The sequence below is a fragment of the Hemicordylus capensis genome, chromosome 1 (assembly GCF_027244095.1).
Source record: "Hemicordylus capensis ecotype Gifberg chromosome 1, rHemCap1.1.pri, whole genome shotgun sequence".
NCBI classification, from domain to species: Eukaryota; Metazoa; Chordata; class Lepidosauria; order Squamata; family Cordylidae; genus Hemicordylus; species Hemicordylus capensis.
Window position 1 is genome coordinate 413,168,156 of NC_069657.1, and position 16,209 is coordinate 413,184,364.

The following is a 16,209-nucleotide window of genomic DNA, read 5'->3' on the forward strand; positions in this document are numbered from 1 at the left end:
CCAAACACGCGCACGGACACAAGGAGGGAGGCAGAGAGAGAAAGCCAGCAAGCTGGGGGGGGGGGGGGGCGGCTGGGACAACAGTTCTTGCTCCGAGATGCATGGGAAGCGCTCCGAGCAGCTTAATGGTGCTAAACAGTAAACAGTAGCATTTGCCACACTGGGCGGGCTCCCTTTCTCGCTCTTGGTATTTGGAGTCCTTGGAACACTTGCAAGGGCGGCGATGCGGCCGCAACTCCTCAACACTAGTGGAGAAGCAGCATTTGCCACCTTGGGCTCCTCAGTTGTGCAGAGCGCTCTGGCCTCGTGGTTCTTTTTTATTGTCCTTCCAAACGGGGTGCAGATGATCCCTCCCTAAGCATTTGAGAAATTACATAGGATGCTGCCTTTTATGGAATCAGTCAGACCATTAGTCGATCTAGCTGACTGTTGTACTCTACACAGACTGGCAGCGGCTTCTCCAAGGCTGCAGGCAGGAGTCTCTCTCAGCCTTTTCATGGAGATTGTCAGGGAGGGAACTTGGAACCACCTGCATGCAAGCCGGTGTTCTTCCCAGAGCGGCCCACCCTATAAGGGGGATACCTTACAGTGCTCACATATGTAGTCTCCCATTCAAATGCAAACCAAGGGGACCCTGCTTAGCAAAGGGGACAATTCGTGCAGAGGCACACTAACCCATGGACCTTGGGGACCCGGTCCGGTCCTCCAAGGTCCAGGGAAGCCTCCAAATAGCTGGGGCCAGGGGCCTCGGCAGCCACCCGGCACCTGCCCCACCAAAGCTCTGCTTTTTAAAATACTCTTACCACAGGGCTGCAGGCGGGGGCGGAGCAGTCCTTTCTCCCCCCCTCCCCCATTAGCAGTGGGAGCAGGAGCGATGCATGCTACACCCATCCGTTTGGGCCAGCGTCATGGGCCTGACATCACAGGCTTGCGATGATCTCTTACCTGCACAGGCGTGCCTCACAGTTGCTTAAAGACACTGGCCCAAACGGATGGGCACACAGCGTCACTCCTGCTCCCACCCCACTGCCACCAAAGAAGGGAGAAGAACTGTTCCCCTCCCCACCCCCCACCCCCCTCAGTGACCCCTCAGCAACAGGAAGAGGGTTTTTTTTTTAGTGGAGCTTTGGCAGGGCGGGCCCCCAAAAGGGGGTTTGTGGGGGCCTCACGCAGGTGGGGCCCTCACTGATGGGCAGTCCAGACACCCCAATTACCTTGGTGTGCCCCTGAATTCATGCTTGCTACCACAAGACCCACCTTAAGTGGTGCAGCGGGGAAATGCTTGACTAACAAGCAGAAGGTTGCCGGTTTGAATCCCCGCGGCTACTATATCGGGCAGTAGCAATAAAGGAAGATGCTGAAAGGCATCATCTCCCACTGCGTGGGAGGGCACAATGGTAAACCCCTTCTGTATTCTACCAAAGAAAACCACTTAAACTTAATGTGCAGGCTCTGTGAATGCCAAGAGTCGAAATTGACTTGACGGCACACTTTACCTTGACCACAAGACCAGCTCTTCTCCCTTCTCTCATTTTACTGAACTCTGCCACCCCACACCCCCACCCCCACCCCGAACCTAATAACATGCCTGCCAGTGTTTCCTCTAATTTCTAAAAACAGTGAGTGGAAAGAGTTTTGTCCTGGGCGGCAGCATCAAGTCAGTGTGCGCACATCACTCTCTCCCACTCACTCTCCCACTCACACAAACACCACTCACACAAACGAGTTAGGGACTTTTGCACCGTGCATAGTGCAGCGTGCAAAATTTTTAAGCCCTTTTATCCCCGGGCGGGGAGCCACCGCTGCCTCCCGTCCTCCCCCTCCCCAGCTCCAGTCTCTCTGGGAGCTGCTGGGGAGGAGGACGGGAGCCTCTGGGAAGCTGCCCGCTCTGGCTGTAGCCATGGGCAGGGGGAGAGGAGCTGCTGCCGCCTCTGCCCCCGTCCTCCTCTCCCAGCCCTGATCTCTGTGTGTGTGTGGGGGGGCACTGCCTCCCGTCTTCCTCTGGCTGCTGCAGATGTTGTGAGATCTTGTGAGATCTGCAGCCAGAACTGGAGGAGGAGGAGGAGGAGGCCTGGCGGGGGGGGAGGGGGAGGGAGGAGGAAGTGGCAGTGGCTGGCAGCAACCCAGCTCGGGAGAGGAGGGAAAAAGGGGACCAGGTTCTGGGCAGTTGGGCGGCAGTGGCGGGAGTCTGGAAGTTGGTGTGCGCACATGTGCACCTTAGTGGGAACACAGATGCCTGCTAACTGTGTTAACTGGGTAACTGGGTAATGGGTAGGACTTCAGAGTTCTGACCTGCTTCTATCGGCCTGCACTGTTCTCTAAGGGTGATTAATCACCTGGTGTTCCAGTCTGCCATGCCTGTGTAATAGTTAATAAAGTTGTGGCCCTTTTCATCCATATTAAGTCTGCGTGTCTTCTTGAGCTGGGGTCTGGGGACAATGTTTAATTCTTGTTTTAAAATGTTTTTAAATTGTTAATTGTTGTGTTATTGTTTTTAATTTGTTTTAGCTTTTCATTGTTTTACAACTTTGTTTTAATTGTAAACCGCCCTGAGCCATTTTTGGAAGGGCGGTATATAAATAAAATAAATAAATAATAAATAAATAACTGAGCAACTTTTAAAAGTTGTGATTCTTTATTTAGCAAGGGGAGAGCAACTGGCCCTATCCATCCCCAGCACAGCATCCCTCCAGTGGTTATTGCTGGTGTCTATCTTATTTTTGTTTTTTAGATTATGAGCCCTTTCAGGACAGGGAGCTATTTTATTTATTTATAGCTATGTAAACCACTTTGGGAACTTTTGTTGGGGAATGAATATATATATATATATATATATATATATATATATATTCATATTCAAACCCGAAAACATACTTTTCTCTCCAAAGTGCCAAAGTGTCTTCCTTCTCCCTCCAAAAAATGTGAGGAGTTACTCCAGCTTTTTCTCTGTTTGCACTCCTGCTTCTAAACTTCTGCTCTGTTACACCTAAATTAGGCATGTTTAAATATCGGGGGTTTTTTTTTTGCATATAATGCATTGAGCTTTATGATTATGTAATTCAGCAGAGGAAAGTGACTATATGCTACCCCCAGTTGTTGGGAAATAACAGCAAGAGAGGGCTATTTGGCTACATGCCCCACTTATAGGTTTCTCAGAAGCATCCGATTCACTGCGAAAAATACTGATATACCGCTTTTCAGCAGGAGTTCCCAATGCGGTTTACATAGAGATACATAAATAAAATGGCTCCCTGTCCCCAAAGGGCTCTCTATCTATCAAAAAAAGAAACACAAGATAAATACCAGCAACAGCCACAGGAGAAAGGCTGTGCTGGGGATGGATGGGGCCAGTTGCTCTCCCCTTGCTAAATAAAGAGAATCACTGCTTTTAAAAAGGTGTATAGTTTAGATCTGATTTAGCAGGACCATAAAGAACGTAGGATATGAGAAATCCTCTATCAGCAAGTCCTCCTGTTGACTGGGTAAAGGTAAAGTGTGCCGTCGAGTCAGTTTTGACTCCTGGCTACCACAAAAGTCTTTGGGTTGTCTTTGATAGCATACAGGAGGGGTTTACCATTGCCTCCTCCTGTGCAGCATGAGATGGTGCCTTCCAGCATCTACCTACTGCATATGATTTCTTTTTTCAGAAGGGTGGGTAGCCTGCATTTGAGGGGCCTGTATCCAATTTCACTTTCAAAATGAATGCTGGTACAGTCATTCGCACAAAAACATGTACAGGTGTACAGTCATCTGTACACATGGACACAATATCTGAATTTTACAATTTTATTTCAGTATATACTTTTATGGAGTAAAACCCACTTCATCAGGCACATGAAGGAACATACCTACCAACTGAGAATGATCTCTCTCTCTCTCTCTCTCTCTCTCTCTCTCTCTCTCTCACACACACACACCCACACACACACACACACACACTCACAGAGAGAGAGAGAGAGAGAGAGAGAAATTGCCAACTGTGTGGTCAAAGGGCTATGTGAAGAGGCGTCATCCACTACATTTTAACTTTGCATATTAATGGTGAGAGATAACACTGTGATGATTCACAACAGCAGTAGTTGTAGATAAAGCACCCTTCTTGTTTCTATTAGACTTTAAGGCGCTACAGGCCTCTGCTGCTTTTATTTCCTCTTTAGTTCAGTATCTCACTGGCAGGAATTCATTAATAAGCTTATCTAGCTTTCCTTGAATGTAGCTACTAAAGTCGATCAGCAAGTCATTAAATATTACCCCATGCCTCACTGTCTAAGAACAGTTCTTTTAATTAGCAAGATATTAAGAATTACACACATTTTTCCCAGCAGGAGTTGTCACAAAGAATCTCATCTTCCGCCCCTCACCGACTTTGCAATCTTGGTTTCCCATCCTAATGGCGAGAGAACATGTTCTGGGATTGTTTGAGTAAAAACCCAGAATCTTGAGAAGTTAAACTAAAAGGGATTGAGGTTGGGGAATTTAAACCTGTGAAGATCCATTATTTCCCATGGTATGGGGAGGGCATCCTACATGTGATGAGCTATCAGCCTCTGCATGCTCCAAAACAGGACCAATCAGATTTCAGGCAGGTTATGCCTATCCAGTCAGCTGTCACTCCAATCCCACTTCTGGTCCTGTCTCGCTCTGTCAGACCACTGTTGGTTCGAACACCTGCTCTTCTAATAATTTTGGGGCTAATTTCAGGCTATCAACTGTTGTTCTGATTTCCACTGCTCAGACCAGTTTTCCCTTTCCTGCTGTGTGCAAGGGGGAAAGGAGTCCTGCTTTATTAATTTTTTGATCTGTTTTGGTGTTATTTTGGGCAAGCTACATGCCTCCTACCCCTCCCTGATCATGGAAGCTTCCCATATGGGGGATATGTTGAAGGGCTCTCTGTCTGAAGGTCCCTTCTCAGAACCTTGAGGTTGAGAGAGAAAGCGTGGGGTTCCATCCGTGCCTACAAGGACCTGCTTGGTCTCCCCTCAGTGTGATTGCACACCTGTCTCATTAACCAATCAGGCTGCTGTTTCCAGCCTCATGGTTTCCCCCGTTGTGACTGCCCACCTTCTCAGGGCAGTCACAACGGTGAAGAAAAAAAGCAGTGAAGAAAATGAAGCATTTGAAGGATCAGGAGGAGGGAGTGAAGAAAAGAAAACAGAAGCGCGCCTCCGGCAGGGCTCCACTCAGTGAGAGGCTGCAGATGAAAGCAGTTCGGGGGCAGCAGCCAGAATGTTTCCCGCCCGAATTAGCCGCTCTGTCTCCGTCAGCCATTTTATCTGCAGTTTTGGCTGCTATGGAAACAACCTAGACGGCCATTTTACAGAGTGTTCCCATTCAGGGGTCTAGCTTGCTAACCCGACAGTGTGACTGTGGCGGTGCAGGGTCCTGCTTCTCAGTTTGGCCGGACTCCTTCTGCTGATGACCCCCCCCTTGGGGCCTGTCTTTTTAAATTGAGCCCCGCGGGGTCCGCTAGTTCCGCCGGCAGCACCTGTGATGCTTGACCCCCCTCGGGGTCTGTGTATAGTGGATGCTGCTTCTCTGGGACCGTTCCGGTCTATTGATCCCCCACAGGGTCCGCTGTCTTTGGTAACGACCGCATTTTCCCTCCCTGCAGCTGAGTCTGTGAGTACTGCGCCAGCCATTCCTGCTTGTGATGACTTACTGCCTAATGTTTTGGAGGATGAGTTACAGTGGCAGGGAGAGTTTATTAAGAAACAGTGTCTGGCTATAGTGTCTCCTTTGATTAGGTCTTCTAGTCCTGTGGGGCCATCTGTTCATTCCTGTTCCCCAAGCACCCTGACTGTTCCTGGCCCTTCTGTTGCTTTTGATCTCCCCACTCTACCTGTTTCGACTAACTCAAATGTACCAGGGCTTCTGTCTGCTCCAGTTCCCCTCGCCTCCCAGAGACTTAGACATCCTTCCTTTTCCTCCTCCCGATTCCCCTGATTCCAGCCCGGGCAGGCATGTCATTCTGCAGGGAAAGCACAACAGATTTTTGAGCACGTACAGGAGACCTTACCGTAAGAGGAAGGCTGCTCCATTGTCTTCATCTTCTTCTGTTGAGGGGCCCTGAGAAACCAAACATTCCGTTCCCACAACTGGTGAACCCACGGGTCCAGTGGGGTCTCTGCCTGCTGCACAGACTTCTCCTTCGGGGGGCTTCAGCCTGTGCCGGCTGTTCCTGCTAACGCTCCTGCTCCCCAGCAGCCTCAGCTGCATACAGTTCGACTCTCTCCTGACACGCAGTCGACAGTTTGAAAAGGAGGACGACAAATTATCTGACAAGCAAGCCTCAGCAGAAAAAACTGGCACCACTTGCCTTTTCACTATGGCCAAGTTTGAGGTACTCCTAGCCAAGGGTAAGAGGGCCATTAAAGATGTTTCTCAAAAGAGGCTGGTATGACTTCCATGTCTGGTTTGGAGCAGGATGTGTTTCCATCCACGGTGGCTTCTGCTTGCCACTGTACCTTTTCCGGCCTTATTCAAGGTTGTTATATGCTTGCTAAATGGGGAACGCCTGTGGCTTCCAAACCTGCGTTGTCATTCCCCCGCAAAATTGTATACCCTGCCTACTGATGTAATGTCTCTCTTAGCAGTACCATTGGTGGATGCACCTGTGGTGCAACTCATGTCAGGTGTTCTCATGAATAAGGAGGGGAACGAGCATCTTAAGTCACCTGAGAAGGAGAAGGCAGACCATCTGGTTTGGAAGGGGCATGAGGCATCTGCCAGTGCCACCGTTATCAGGGCAGCTGCCATGAACTCTATCTTCACCAGGGCTTCCATTCTTTGGACTAAAGAGCTGGTGGAACTTATTTCTCCAGAGAATGTTGAGCTCCGCCAGGCCATAAATAAATTGGCCAAGGCAGCTGCCCTTATGGCAGATTCCAGTCTGGATTGTATCTAGCATGCCTCCTGGGCCATGGCAGCTGGCGTAGTGATCTACCAGGGATTATGGTTTTAAAAAATGGCACATTGATGTCAAGTCAATGGTCACCTTGGCGGCTACAATTTCCCTGGGGGAAAATGTTTTGGGGAGTACTTGGAAGCAATATTGGTCAAAACCAAGGATAAAAAGAAAGCTATGCTTGCGGGATGTAAGGAATTTTGTAGGACTTTTAGGGGAAATAATTCCTTTCAGACCTCCTTTGGTCCCTACAAAAACTTAAACTATCTGCCTGCTACTGGCTTCAGAGACAGCTACAGTGACAACGGAGGAGCGTCTTTCAAGCCTGCCTGACACCAGCCCTGGAACAACTGTAGCAGTGGTGTTGCCAGAAACCAAACCAGAGCCTTCTCCAATGCAGAACGACCATCAAATTGTAAGTAATGACACTATTCTGGTTGGGGGCAGACTTCTGGACTTTTCGGGGGCCTGGGTGGGCAGCACCACTGACCAATGGGTGTTGTAGACGGTGAGTCAGGGATACACTATATACTTTTTTGCACCTCCCCCCAATTTCTTTTTGGTAACGCCAACTTCCCCTCCAGAATTAAGTCCAAAAGGAGGTTGATGGATCAGGCTATTTAGCACCTGATGGACATTCAGGCCATAGAGCTGGTTCCATCGACTGAATTATGTGCAGGTGTTTTTTCCTTGCTCTTTTTAATTCCAAAAAAGGATGGCTCCTGGCATGCAATCCAGGACCTGAAGCAGCTCAACCACTACATCAAGAAATTGTCCTTTTGAATGGAGTCATTGAGGTTGATCAAGGCTGCTGTTCAACTGGAAGACTCCCTTTCATCTGTTCACCTGTCAGAGACGTATTTGCAGGTGCCAATTCACCCTGCTTCTCGATGATACCCGAGGTTTGCTTACAACCAGTGGCAGTACGGGGCCCTGCCCTTCTAACTGTCTTCGGTGCCTCAGGCCTTCATGAAGCTGATGGTGGCAGTGATAGTGCATGTCCGGCTGCAGGGGATTCACGCCCACCTGTTTCTTGATGATCTGCTGATTCGCTCTTCTTCTTACCATCAGGTGTCCAGGGATGTGCAGCAGATGGTCCAGATACTTGGGGAACATAGCTTCGTCATCAACTGTCAGTAAAGCCATCTACAGCCATCACATCTTCTCCAGCATCTGGGAGCTTTGTTTGATATGAGGACTGCCAATGTTTCTCTGCCACCGGAATATCAACAAAATATTGCCGCCTCCATCATGCCGTGGATGTCCAAGAGCCGGGGGCCCCTCATGTCGCTGGCGCAGCTCATGGGTTCAATGATTGCCTGTCTGGAGTGCACGCCTTGGCCGAGGTGGCGCTCCAGAACTCTGCAGTGGTTTTTACTTCCTTACCAATTGGCCATCATGGAGAAAAGTCGCCTGACGGTCTGTTTGCCGTACAAGATCAAGGCCTACTGCTTCTTGTGGCTGTCACTGGCCTTTGGGAAGAGTCTTCCCCTGGACACACCTTAAAAGATTGTGGTCACTATGGATGTGAGTCTCTCTAGCTGGAGGACTAATTGCCTCATGTGTCATTCACAAGACTGTGGACCCAGAGGGATCTGGAAAACAATATAAACTGGCTCAAACTTAAGGCTATTCACCTGGCCCTGCTTCAGTTCCAAGATCTGATCCTGGGAAGGAATGTACTAATAAGGATAGACAACGTGTCTGCCAAAGCTCACATGAACCATCAGGGAGGCACAAGATCGTGGGCCCTCATGAAAGAGTCAAACTTCCTGTTTGCTTGGGCAGCAAGTCTGGGCTCACCTGGGTTCTGTGTTGGCGGAACATCTGAGCAGAGTGAAGAACTTGCAGGCGGACTAGTTGAGCCACCAGTGGATAGACCTGGCAGAGTGGTCACTGCATCCAGATGTTTTCAACCAGATAGTGCAGATGGGGGTCTAACGGACCTGTTTGCGTCTCACCACAATGCCAAGCTTCCCAGGTTCTTCGCCAGGTATCTGTGTCACCAGGCAGAATGGGTGGATGCTCTCTCATTGCCATGACCACCCAAACTGCTCTTCGCTTTTCTGACAGTTTGGATTCCCAGGTCTGTTCTGAGAAAACTGTCAGAGGAAAGAGAAGTCATCTTAGTAGCACCCTACTGGCCACACAAACTCTGGTTTTCAGACCTGCTGTTCCTGTCACTTCAACCTCCATGGCCTCTTTTTCTTGAAAGATCTCTCCATGGAAGATCTCCTCCATGGTGAGGAGATCTGTTGTCGCAGGGGCCCTGTTTCATATGGACCTGGCATGGTTACACCTTCACACGTGGAGGTTGAGCAAAAGGTGCTAGCGGATAAGGGGTACTCAAGACAACTGCAAGACACGATTCTTGCTTCAAGAAGGACGTCTACCTTATGCATCTACTAACTTACCCAGTCAGCTTTTTGTACTTGGGGGCAAAAACACCGAGTACAACTGTCTTCAGTGGGAGTTTCCGAGGTGCTGGGGTTTCTTGAGTCGGGTCTTGAAAAGGGCCTTCATCCAAACACACTGAGGCAGCAGACGTCAGCACTGTCTTCTGTTCTGGACATTTCTGTTCCTGGTTTGTCAGTGTTGCATCCTCACGTTTGTAACTTCCTGCAGGGAGCTAACAATCTTGCTCAGATTTCTTACACAGGTTTCCCTCCTGGGAACAAAACAAAGTTTTAAATGCACTCACTAAGGCTCCCTTGGGTCACTGTCTCTAAAGATGTTATCTTTTAAGGTCCTTTTTCCTGGTAGCCATCACATCTGCCAGGAGGGTGTCCGAGTTGGCTGCCTTGTCTGTATGCAAGGAGCTATGTGTTTTCCAGAAAGACTCTGTTGTTTTGAAGTTGGACCCCATCTTTTTGCCAAAAGTTAATTCTGTTTTCCATAGGGGTCAGGAACTCATGTTACCTTCTTTTTGTCCAAGTTCTGTTCACCCTAAGGAGAAGGCTTGGCATACCCTAGATGTGCACAGTGTGCTTAGAGTGTACATCAATCGCTTCAAGCCTTTTCAGAAGACTGATTCTTTGTTTCCTTTCAGACTTCTTCCTTGGGGCTAAGGTCTCCAAAGTCTCCCTGGGCTGCTGGCTTAGGGTGGCCATTGTCCTTGCCTATGAGTCCTTACATTTGGCTGTTCTCCAGGGTATCATGGCTCATTCAATGAGAAGTGCTAGCACTTCAGTGGCCTTTTCAGCTCATGTGTCTCTAGCTGAAATGGTAAGGCAACAACTTGGGTGTCAGTGTCTCCTTTGTGAGGCATTACAAAATTTTGCCTTTTTATGCAGCTCAGGCAGCCATGGGATGGACTGTTCTGAAGCGTCTAGCCATCCGCTTCCCTCCCATTTTATGTTGCTTGGGTACGTCCCATCACATGTAGGAAGCCCTCCCCATACCATAGGAAAAGAAACATTGGTAGACTTGCTGTGAAGGGTTCTTTTTCATTGTATCTCAGGGAGGTGGGATGACTCCCAGGTTTGAAGTTATCTGTCACTTTTTCTACCGATTCTGTTGTTTCATTCACTATCTGTTCTGGTTGAGTTCTCCTCTCTCTTTACACTTTACTATGCTCTACCGTACTGGAACTGGGATTGGAGTGACAGCTATCTGGATAGGCATAACCTGCCTGAGATTTGATTGGTCCTGTCTCGGAGCATGCAGAGGCTGATAACCTGTCTCATGTCGGATTTCCTCCCCATACTCTGAAAAAGAACCCTTCATGGTAAGTCTACCAGTGTTTCTTTTTCTGACCTTAATAACTGCAATCCTGACAAAAATCACCTAACATTGTGTGTGTCAAATTAATATGCTATCATATTAAAAATATTGCACGGCCATACTGCCTGTTGGAAGAACGCCACACGTTCTGATGCAGGAACAAGCAGAATCAGTTTCTAATCCTCATGTTTTTGGTGTGTGTGTGTGTGTGTGCGCGCACGCACACATACTGAAAACATAGCAGCTGTTTCTTTTTTAAAAAACAGAAAAAATTCTCAGCAAAAAATTCTCAAGCATTTTATTGCAATGTTCTCTAAGCCATTCAACTTGGAGGCCTATAGTGTTCTTTTCCAGTGTAACTGCTGCCATAGGGCTGTATTAACCTTGTTTTATTCTTACAGTTATCTAAAGCAATGGCTACTGGTCTTCTGTAGTTTGCATGCACACAGCTTCAGGGCCGTTTCCCATCCATCTACCTTTAGCTTATTTCCACTTATTTCAACTTAAGCTGAAAACATGTTGTGACAGTCTTATAGTCACCCCAAATTAGAAAAATCTGGATAATGCTGCATTTAAAAATGTAGAATATAGACTTGGGAGAATTCGTAAGTACCACCATTACCACCAGCTTTAATATTACTCCCTGCACTATACAATCTTACATGTTTTACATTGCAAACTGGACAATGTGTTTGAAGAAGCAAAGCAGCTGTCGTGGAGACTATGTGAACGGTCTGATAAGGCTGGCAAAAGACTATGGCTATTTTCAAAACTGAAGCAAGTATTACGGAAGTTCACATTCATCTCACTAATGGCCTCTGCTCAGAGACTTGGCAGGTGTGTGCCATGTTTAAAAAAACCAACAAAACTAATTTGATTAGACATGACAATGGGATAAGCGGGGAGTGGGGGAGCTGTGTACTTCTGCCCGCCACCCCAGGAGGCACACAAATGCATTTTTCAGAGGTGTTAAAAGATAGAGCTAGTGTAGTGTCGGATTAGAATAATAGTTTGAGGAGGAACCATGGCTCAGGCCAAGCTGGTTTGCATGCAGAAGGTCCTAGGCTGAATCCCTGGCATCTCCAGGCAAGGCTGGGAGAGACCCTTGTCTTAAACCTTGGAGAGTCACTGCCTGTCAGTACAGAGCAGGGGTTCCCAACCTGTGGTACTCCAGTTGCTGCTGAACTACTACTCCCACCATCGCCACGCACCCACCCAACCCAAACACCAGTGGAACTTGGGCTGATTGGATATAACTGCTTTGAAACAAAAAAGGAAAAACAATCTAGAATATATTACAAAGTTTCTGGAAGTCTGCCAATAGCCCCAAATCTGCAACAGGCAGCTTTTCCTCCTTCCCTTAAACCATCCAACTGGCAGAAGTCCGAGAAAGAGCAAAGGACAAATGTTGTAGTATGAGAACCGTTCAAGTAAGTTTTTAATAGAGTGCACCAGTGATTGTGAATTAGGATGACTTGCGTAAAAAAAAAATTTTTTTTAAAGGAACACCAGATAAAAGGGGTACAGTTCTTTCTTGCCAAAACACCGTCCTTTTTGTAAGGCAACAATACACGTTCATTTCAGAACAGAACTGTTACAGAAGAGAGCGCTACATCACAGTACAGTACAGTATGTCATGTCCATCTGTCAGAAAGCCATTCTCCAATGGCACACTTAGCTACACTTACAGCCTTCTAACTTCGGGTTACAGAGTTTACCACAGCTTTTTTTTGTTTTGCTTTTTTAAATATATAGATATATAGATATATATAAAGTGACAATTTTGAATGACTTCTAATCTTCACAGGAGTGTGCAGATGGGGCCCATCATTGAAATTACAGTAATTACGACATTAAATAACATTGCACAACCAACTGCTATGATTAATTCAGTACAAAATAACAAATATTAAAATGTACCAAGTACTAGTGGTTTTACATCGTTTATATCACTAATTATGAAGGATTTTCTTCTTCTTTTTCCATAGGCAAATGCCTACACACAGCTGCACATTACAGGCATCATGATGTGGGCCAAAATATTAACACACCAACAAGGTATATGGGAACAAAATTTGTACAATCACTTAAGTAATCTATTGTTATAAACAATGTATGTTTAGCTGTAAAGTATACAGAACTGCATGTACTTTTCTGGAGGGTGGGGGAGGGGAGTATTCCAAAAACCAGTTAATTCCTGAGGTGGCATTTATTAGCTCTTATAATTGGTCACCATTTCAGATTACCTTGTGCTATGAAACAGTCTCAATACTAAGATATATTTTCACAAAGTGGCATTTCTATTGTTTCGAAGGCAACAAACAATATTTCACACCATGATGAATGAATCTGAACTGTATTTCTCTTCCATTACTACATCTGACCTTGGTCACAAGAGCAAGATTTAGAAGTGTACAAATAAACATTACCAAGATGTGAATTCTGTTCCCCAACATTACAAGCGGCCAGAGGCTAAATGCACTCAAACCACCCTTTTCCTCACTGTAAGTGCCAACACTGTAAACGTGTGCATTTCCCCACCCCCACAACTAAACACTGCTCTATAAGTTGGGTAAGAACAACAGGAAGCAAGACGAGTCTTGTGTACGATCAAAGCTGATTTTTAACTTTCTAACTCAGTTTTTATACGTGATTTTTTCTTCTTAAAATAACTAAAATTGTTCATGCTACAGTTGTGAAAACAATTGTATGTGCATTTCTACTATGGACGCAGTTTTTAAAAAAATGCATGAGAGAGGTAAGAATTATAAAAACCACAAAAAGAAGTTAATGACTGGGAAGAACATTTCAACTCAAAGCAAAAAACACATCTGTGCTGATATCTAGACAACTATACAAGATCTGTATTTAAGCATCCTCTTTTATTATACAACTCTATGAACATAAAATGAACAGAATGCTCTATATACTTACCTGTACATGTGAACATAACTTCTTTAGCTACAGTTTTTCTTTTTTAATATAGGTCATACTGAATTAAATTTTACAATTCAGAATAACTATGTATAACCTTATTGCAATGGGGGCAATTTCTACATGGGGAGCTTCACAGGCCAATCATGTTAGGCATAACCAGTACATTCAAAATGTAAGATTAGGTCATGTTTGAATCTTCCCTGATCCCAGAAGTGTTGCTGCTCTTTACAACTTAAGCTCATTGGCTATTTTGGATGCAATGTTTTTAAAGGCAATAGAAGTTCCAGATATTCGCTTGAAGCGAACTCCGTTGAGCGACAGGCGTGGCAATTTACAAACTTCCATCTCCCACTGGACGAGGCTATCCTGTCGCGCATCACCGTGAACACAGAAGAGCAGGAACCTCTCCTTTTGTTCATAGTCACAGTTGTTTGCGTCTAACACTTTCCGAATCTCTCTCATCATATCATTTGGGTCCATGGAACTTGTGGTCTTCATACTCCAGGTGAACCTCAAGGACCGTGGCTTAGAATCTTTGCCATCCTCCTTTTCTCTGTCTTTTGGTTCCCCAGAAGCACTCCTGAAAGGGGAAAAATGTTTTCATATACATCAACAAGAAACAAAAAGGCAACACAAGTGCTGGACAGTTTCAAAATCTTTTTGGTTAAAAACATGTCCTCACACAAAATGTATTTAATAAAGTACAACTGCAAAGAGAGGCTTCTCTGCTATCAATGGTGAGACTCCCTTGATCTCACCATTTGGAGTTCAGCACACACCTCCAAAAACTTCCAAGGGTCACACAAAAAACAGAAGACAAGGCATGCTGTAAGAAGCAGGGAAGAAAGGAAAACCACCCCACCACCACCACCACTTGTCACCCATCAGAAACATTATGATCATCCTTCTTCACACGGGGTCTATTTTGCCCATTTAAAGTTGGAGATCTGGAAAGCAAGAGAAATATCCCCTGCTAACTGGGCCAAGAGGCACCTTTTTAAGTGGGGGCTCTCACAATTATGAGAAAAGGGTAAAGTAACTGTCCCAACTCAACCTGGTATAGCATCCCTTGAGCAGCTGTTGCTGGGGTCTCTCTTGTGCTTCTTTCTGGATTGCAAGTTCTTTGGGGATAGAGAACCATTTTCTCATGTCCTTTGCTATGTAAACCACTTGATAACTGTTTGTTGTTGTTGAAAAGCTGTATATGGATATTCTTAATAATTTAAGATTATTACTATCTAAATTATTCTTGTCTAAAATGCCCAGCTCCAGGCAATAATACCTCAACAAATAGAGGTATTTGTTGCACACATTTGTTGCATACTCAGCACACAGAATATAAACACATCTTGAATGACTGGGTTGCTGACGCCCCACTGTGAAGTTTTATTACACTGTTTAAAAATCCTACCTTCAGTGTGCACAAATCCACAGGGAATGTCTCTCCCTTCAGTAAAAGCCACACTGACAGGAATGGCAGGTGCAGCAATGCACTGTTATGTGCAGCACGGTATTCTTCCCCCATATCTGTCACACTTTATGTCCAAAGTCGAGCATTTGTAAATTCAGTGTGACAACTAACCAGGAATACAATGCAGATTAGCATACAATATTTAATTCCTTTTTGGCAGCATTTCCCCTAGCTTGTATGGTGATGAGGCAGGGAAGAATTGTGCAGCCTGACCTTATGCATGTCTACTCAAGAAGTAAGTCCCATTGTTCTATGGGACTTACTCCCATGTAAGGGTGCATAGGCTGGCAGTTCTAGAGAAGTATGTTTTTCACATTACACACAGGGCTTCTTTCAGCTCCAAGTTCATTACTCAATCTCTGTCCTATATTAATAAGCATGTTTTGGGCATAAGCTAAAAACCCACAAATGCTACATGGTCATCTCTGTATTCTAGACTGTGGAGCGGGCCTCTAGCCAGCCTAAAAGTTTGGGGGCAGGGGGAGGAGAACCAGAAAAGTGTATGTGTGGGGGCAGTTTTTCTGGTCTTTTTAAGACAACTTGCAGCTTGGGGCATTTATTCATTAAAAAGAAAATAGAGGGAGACAGAAAAATTTAGGGGGGAGGTCCCCCCAGGGTGACCCCCCCCACTATGAGCCTACTGTGGAGCAGTGGTCTCAGTGGATGAATTGGGATGTAACATGAACTACATGTGCATGCAACTGATTACACACCATGCATCACCTCTGTGCAGACGGCCGGCATCTTAATGCTGCACTTGTGCATCTTGACTGTCACCGTTTTTTGGATCTGTGCTCTTGTGCAAAAGTTTCTCACAAAGCACAGGTGGTGAGCCACAGGCTGCACATCTTGGGCAAATGAAAACGTGTTTGCACTAAGGCAACACTAGTCTGGAACACAAGCTCTAGACTTCGCTCAACAGCCTTGCACTAGTGCAATATCCTTGCACTAGGGCAGTGCCAGTCAAGATGGCCAGCCATTTTCTGGTGTAGATTGATCATAGCCAGGATCCGAAGAACCCTGTGCAGAGCTTCTGAGCTGCCTGCCCTTCTGACAGCAGCCACTCCCAGAACGGAGGAGCTTCAAGGAGGAGACTCTGGCAAAGAGTTGCAGTCGGGGGCTGCGGGCTGTGATGAGAAAGCCCAGTGTGGATGCAGAAGTACTTGCAAGAGCT

The 16,209-nt window shown here is 46.2% G+C and overlaps 1 protein-coding gene and 1 long non-coding RNA gene across 9 annotated transcripts in view; one reads left to right on the forward strand and one right to left on the reverse strand.

Moving 5' to 3' along the window:
- The first annotated feature begins 5,077 nt into the window (after positions 1 to 5,077).
- On the forward strand, positions 5,078 to 14,798 carry LOC128350456 (uncharacterized). The gene is made up of 3 exons (XR_008319340.1): positions 5,078 to 5,619; positions 7,139 to 7,319; positions 7,976 to 14,798. It is a non-coding gene; the product is annotated as an uncharacterized LOC128350456 (long non-coding RNA).
- MARK1 (microtubule affinity regulating kinase 1) overlaps positions 12,048 to 16,209 on the reverse strand; it is a 112,976-nt gene continuing 108,814 nt past the window's right edge. For all 8 annotated transcript variants that reach the window (XM_053308770.1, XM_053308802.1, XM_053308784.1 and 5 more), the window contains one exon: positions 12,048 to 14,144. In XM_053308770.1, coding sequence (XP_053164745.1) covers positions 13,790 to 14,144 — 355 coding nt within the window. In that variant the 3' untranslated portion in view covers positions 12,048 to 13,789. The remainder of the gene's footprint in view (positions 14,145 to 16,209) is intronic.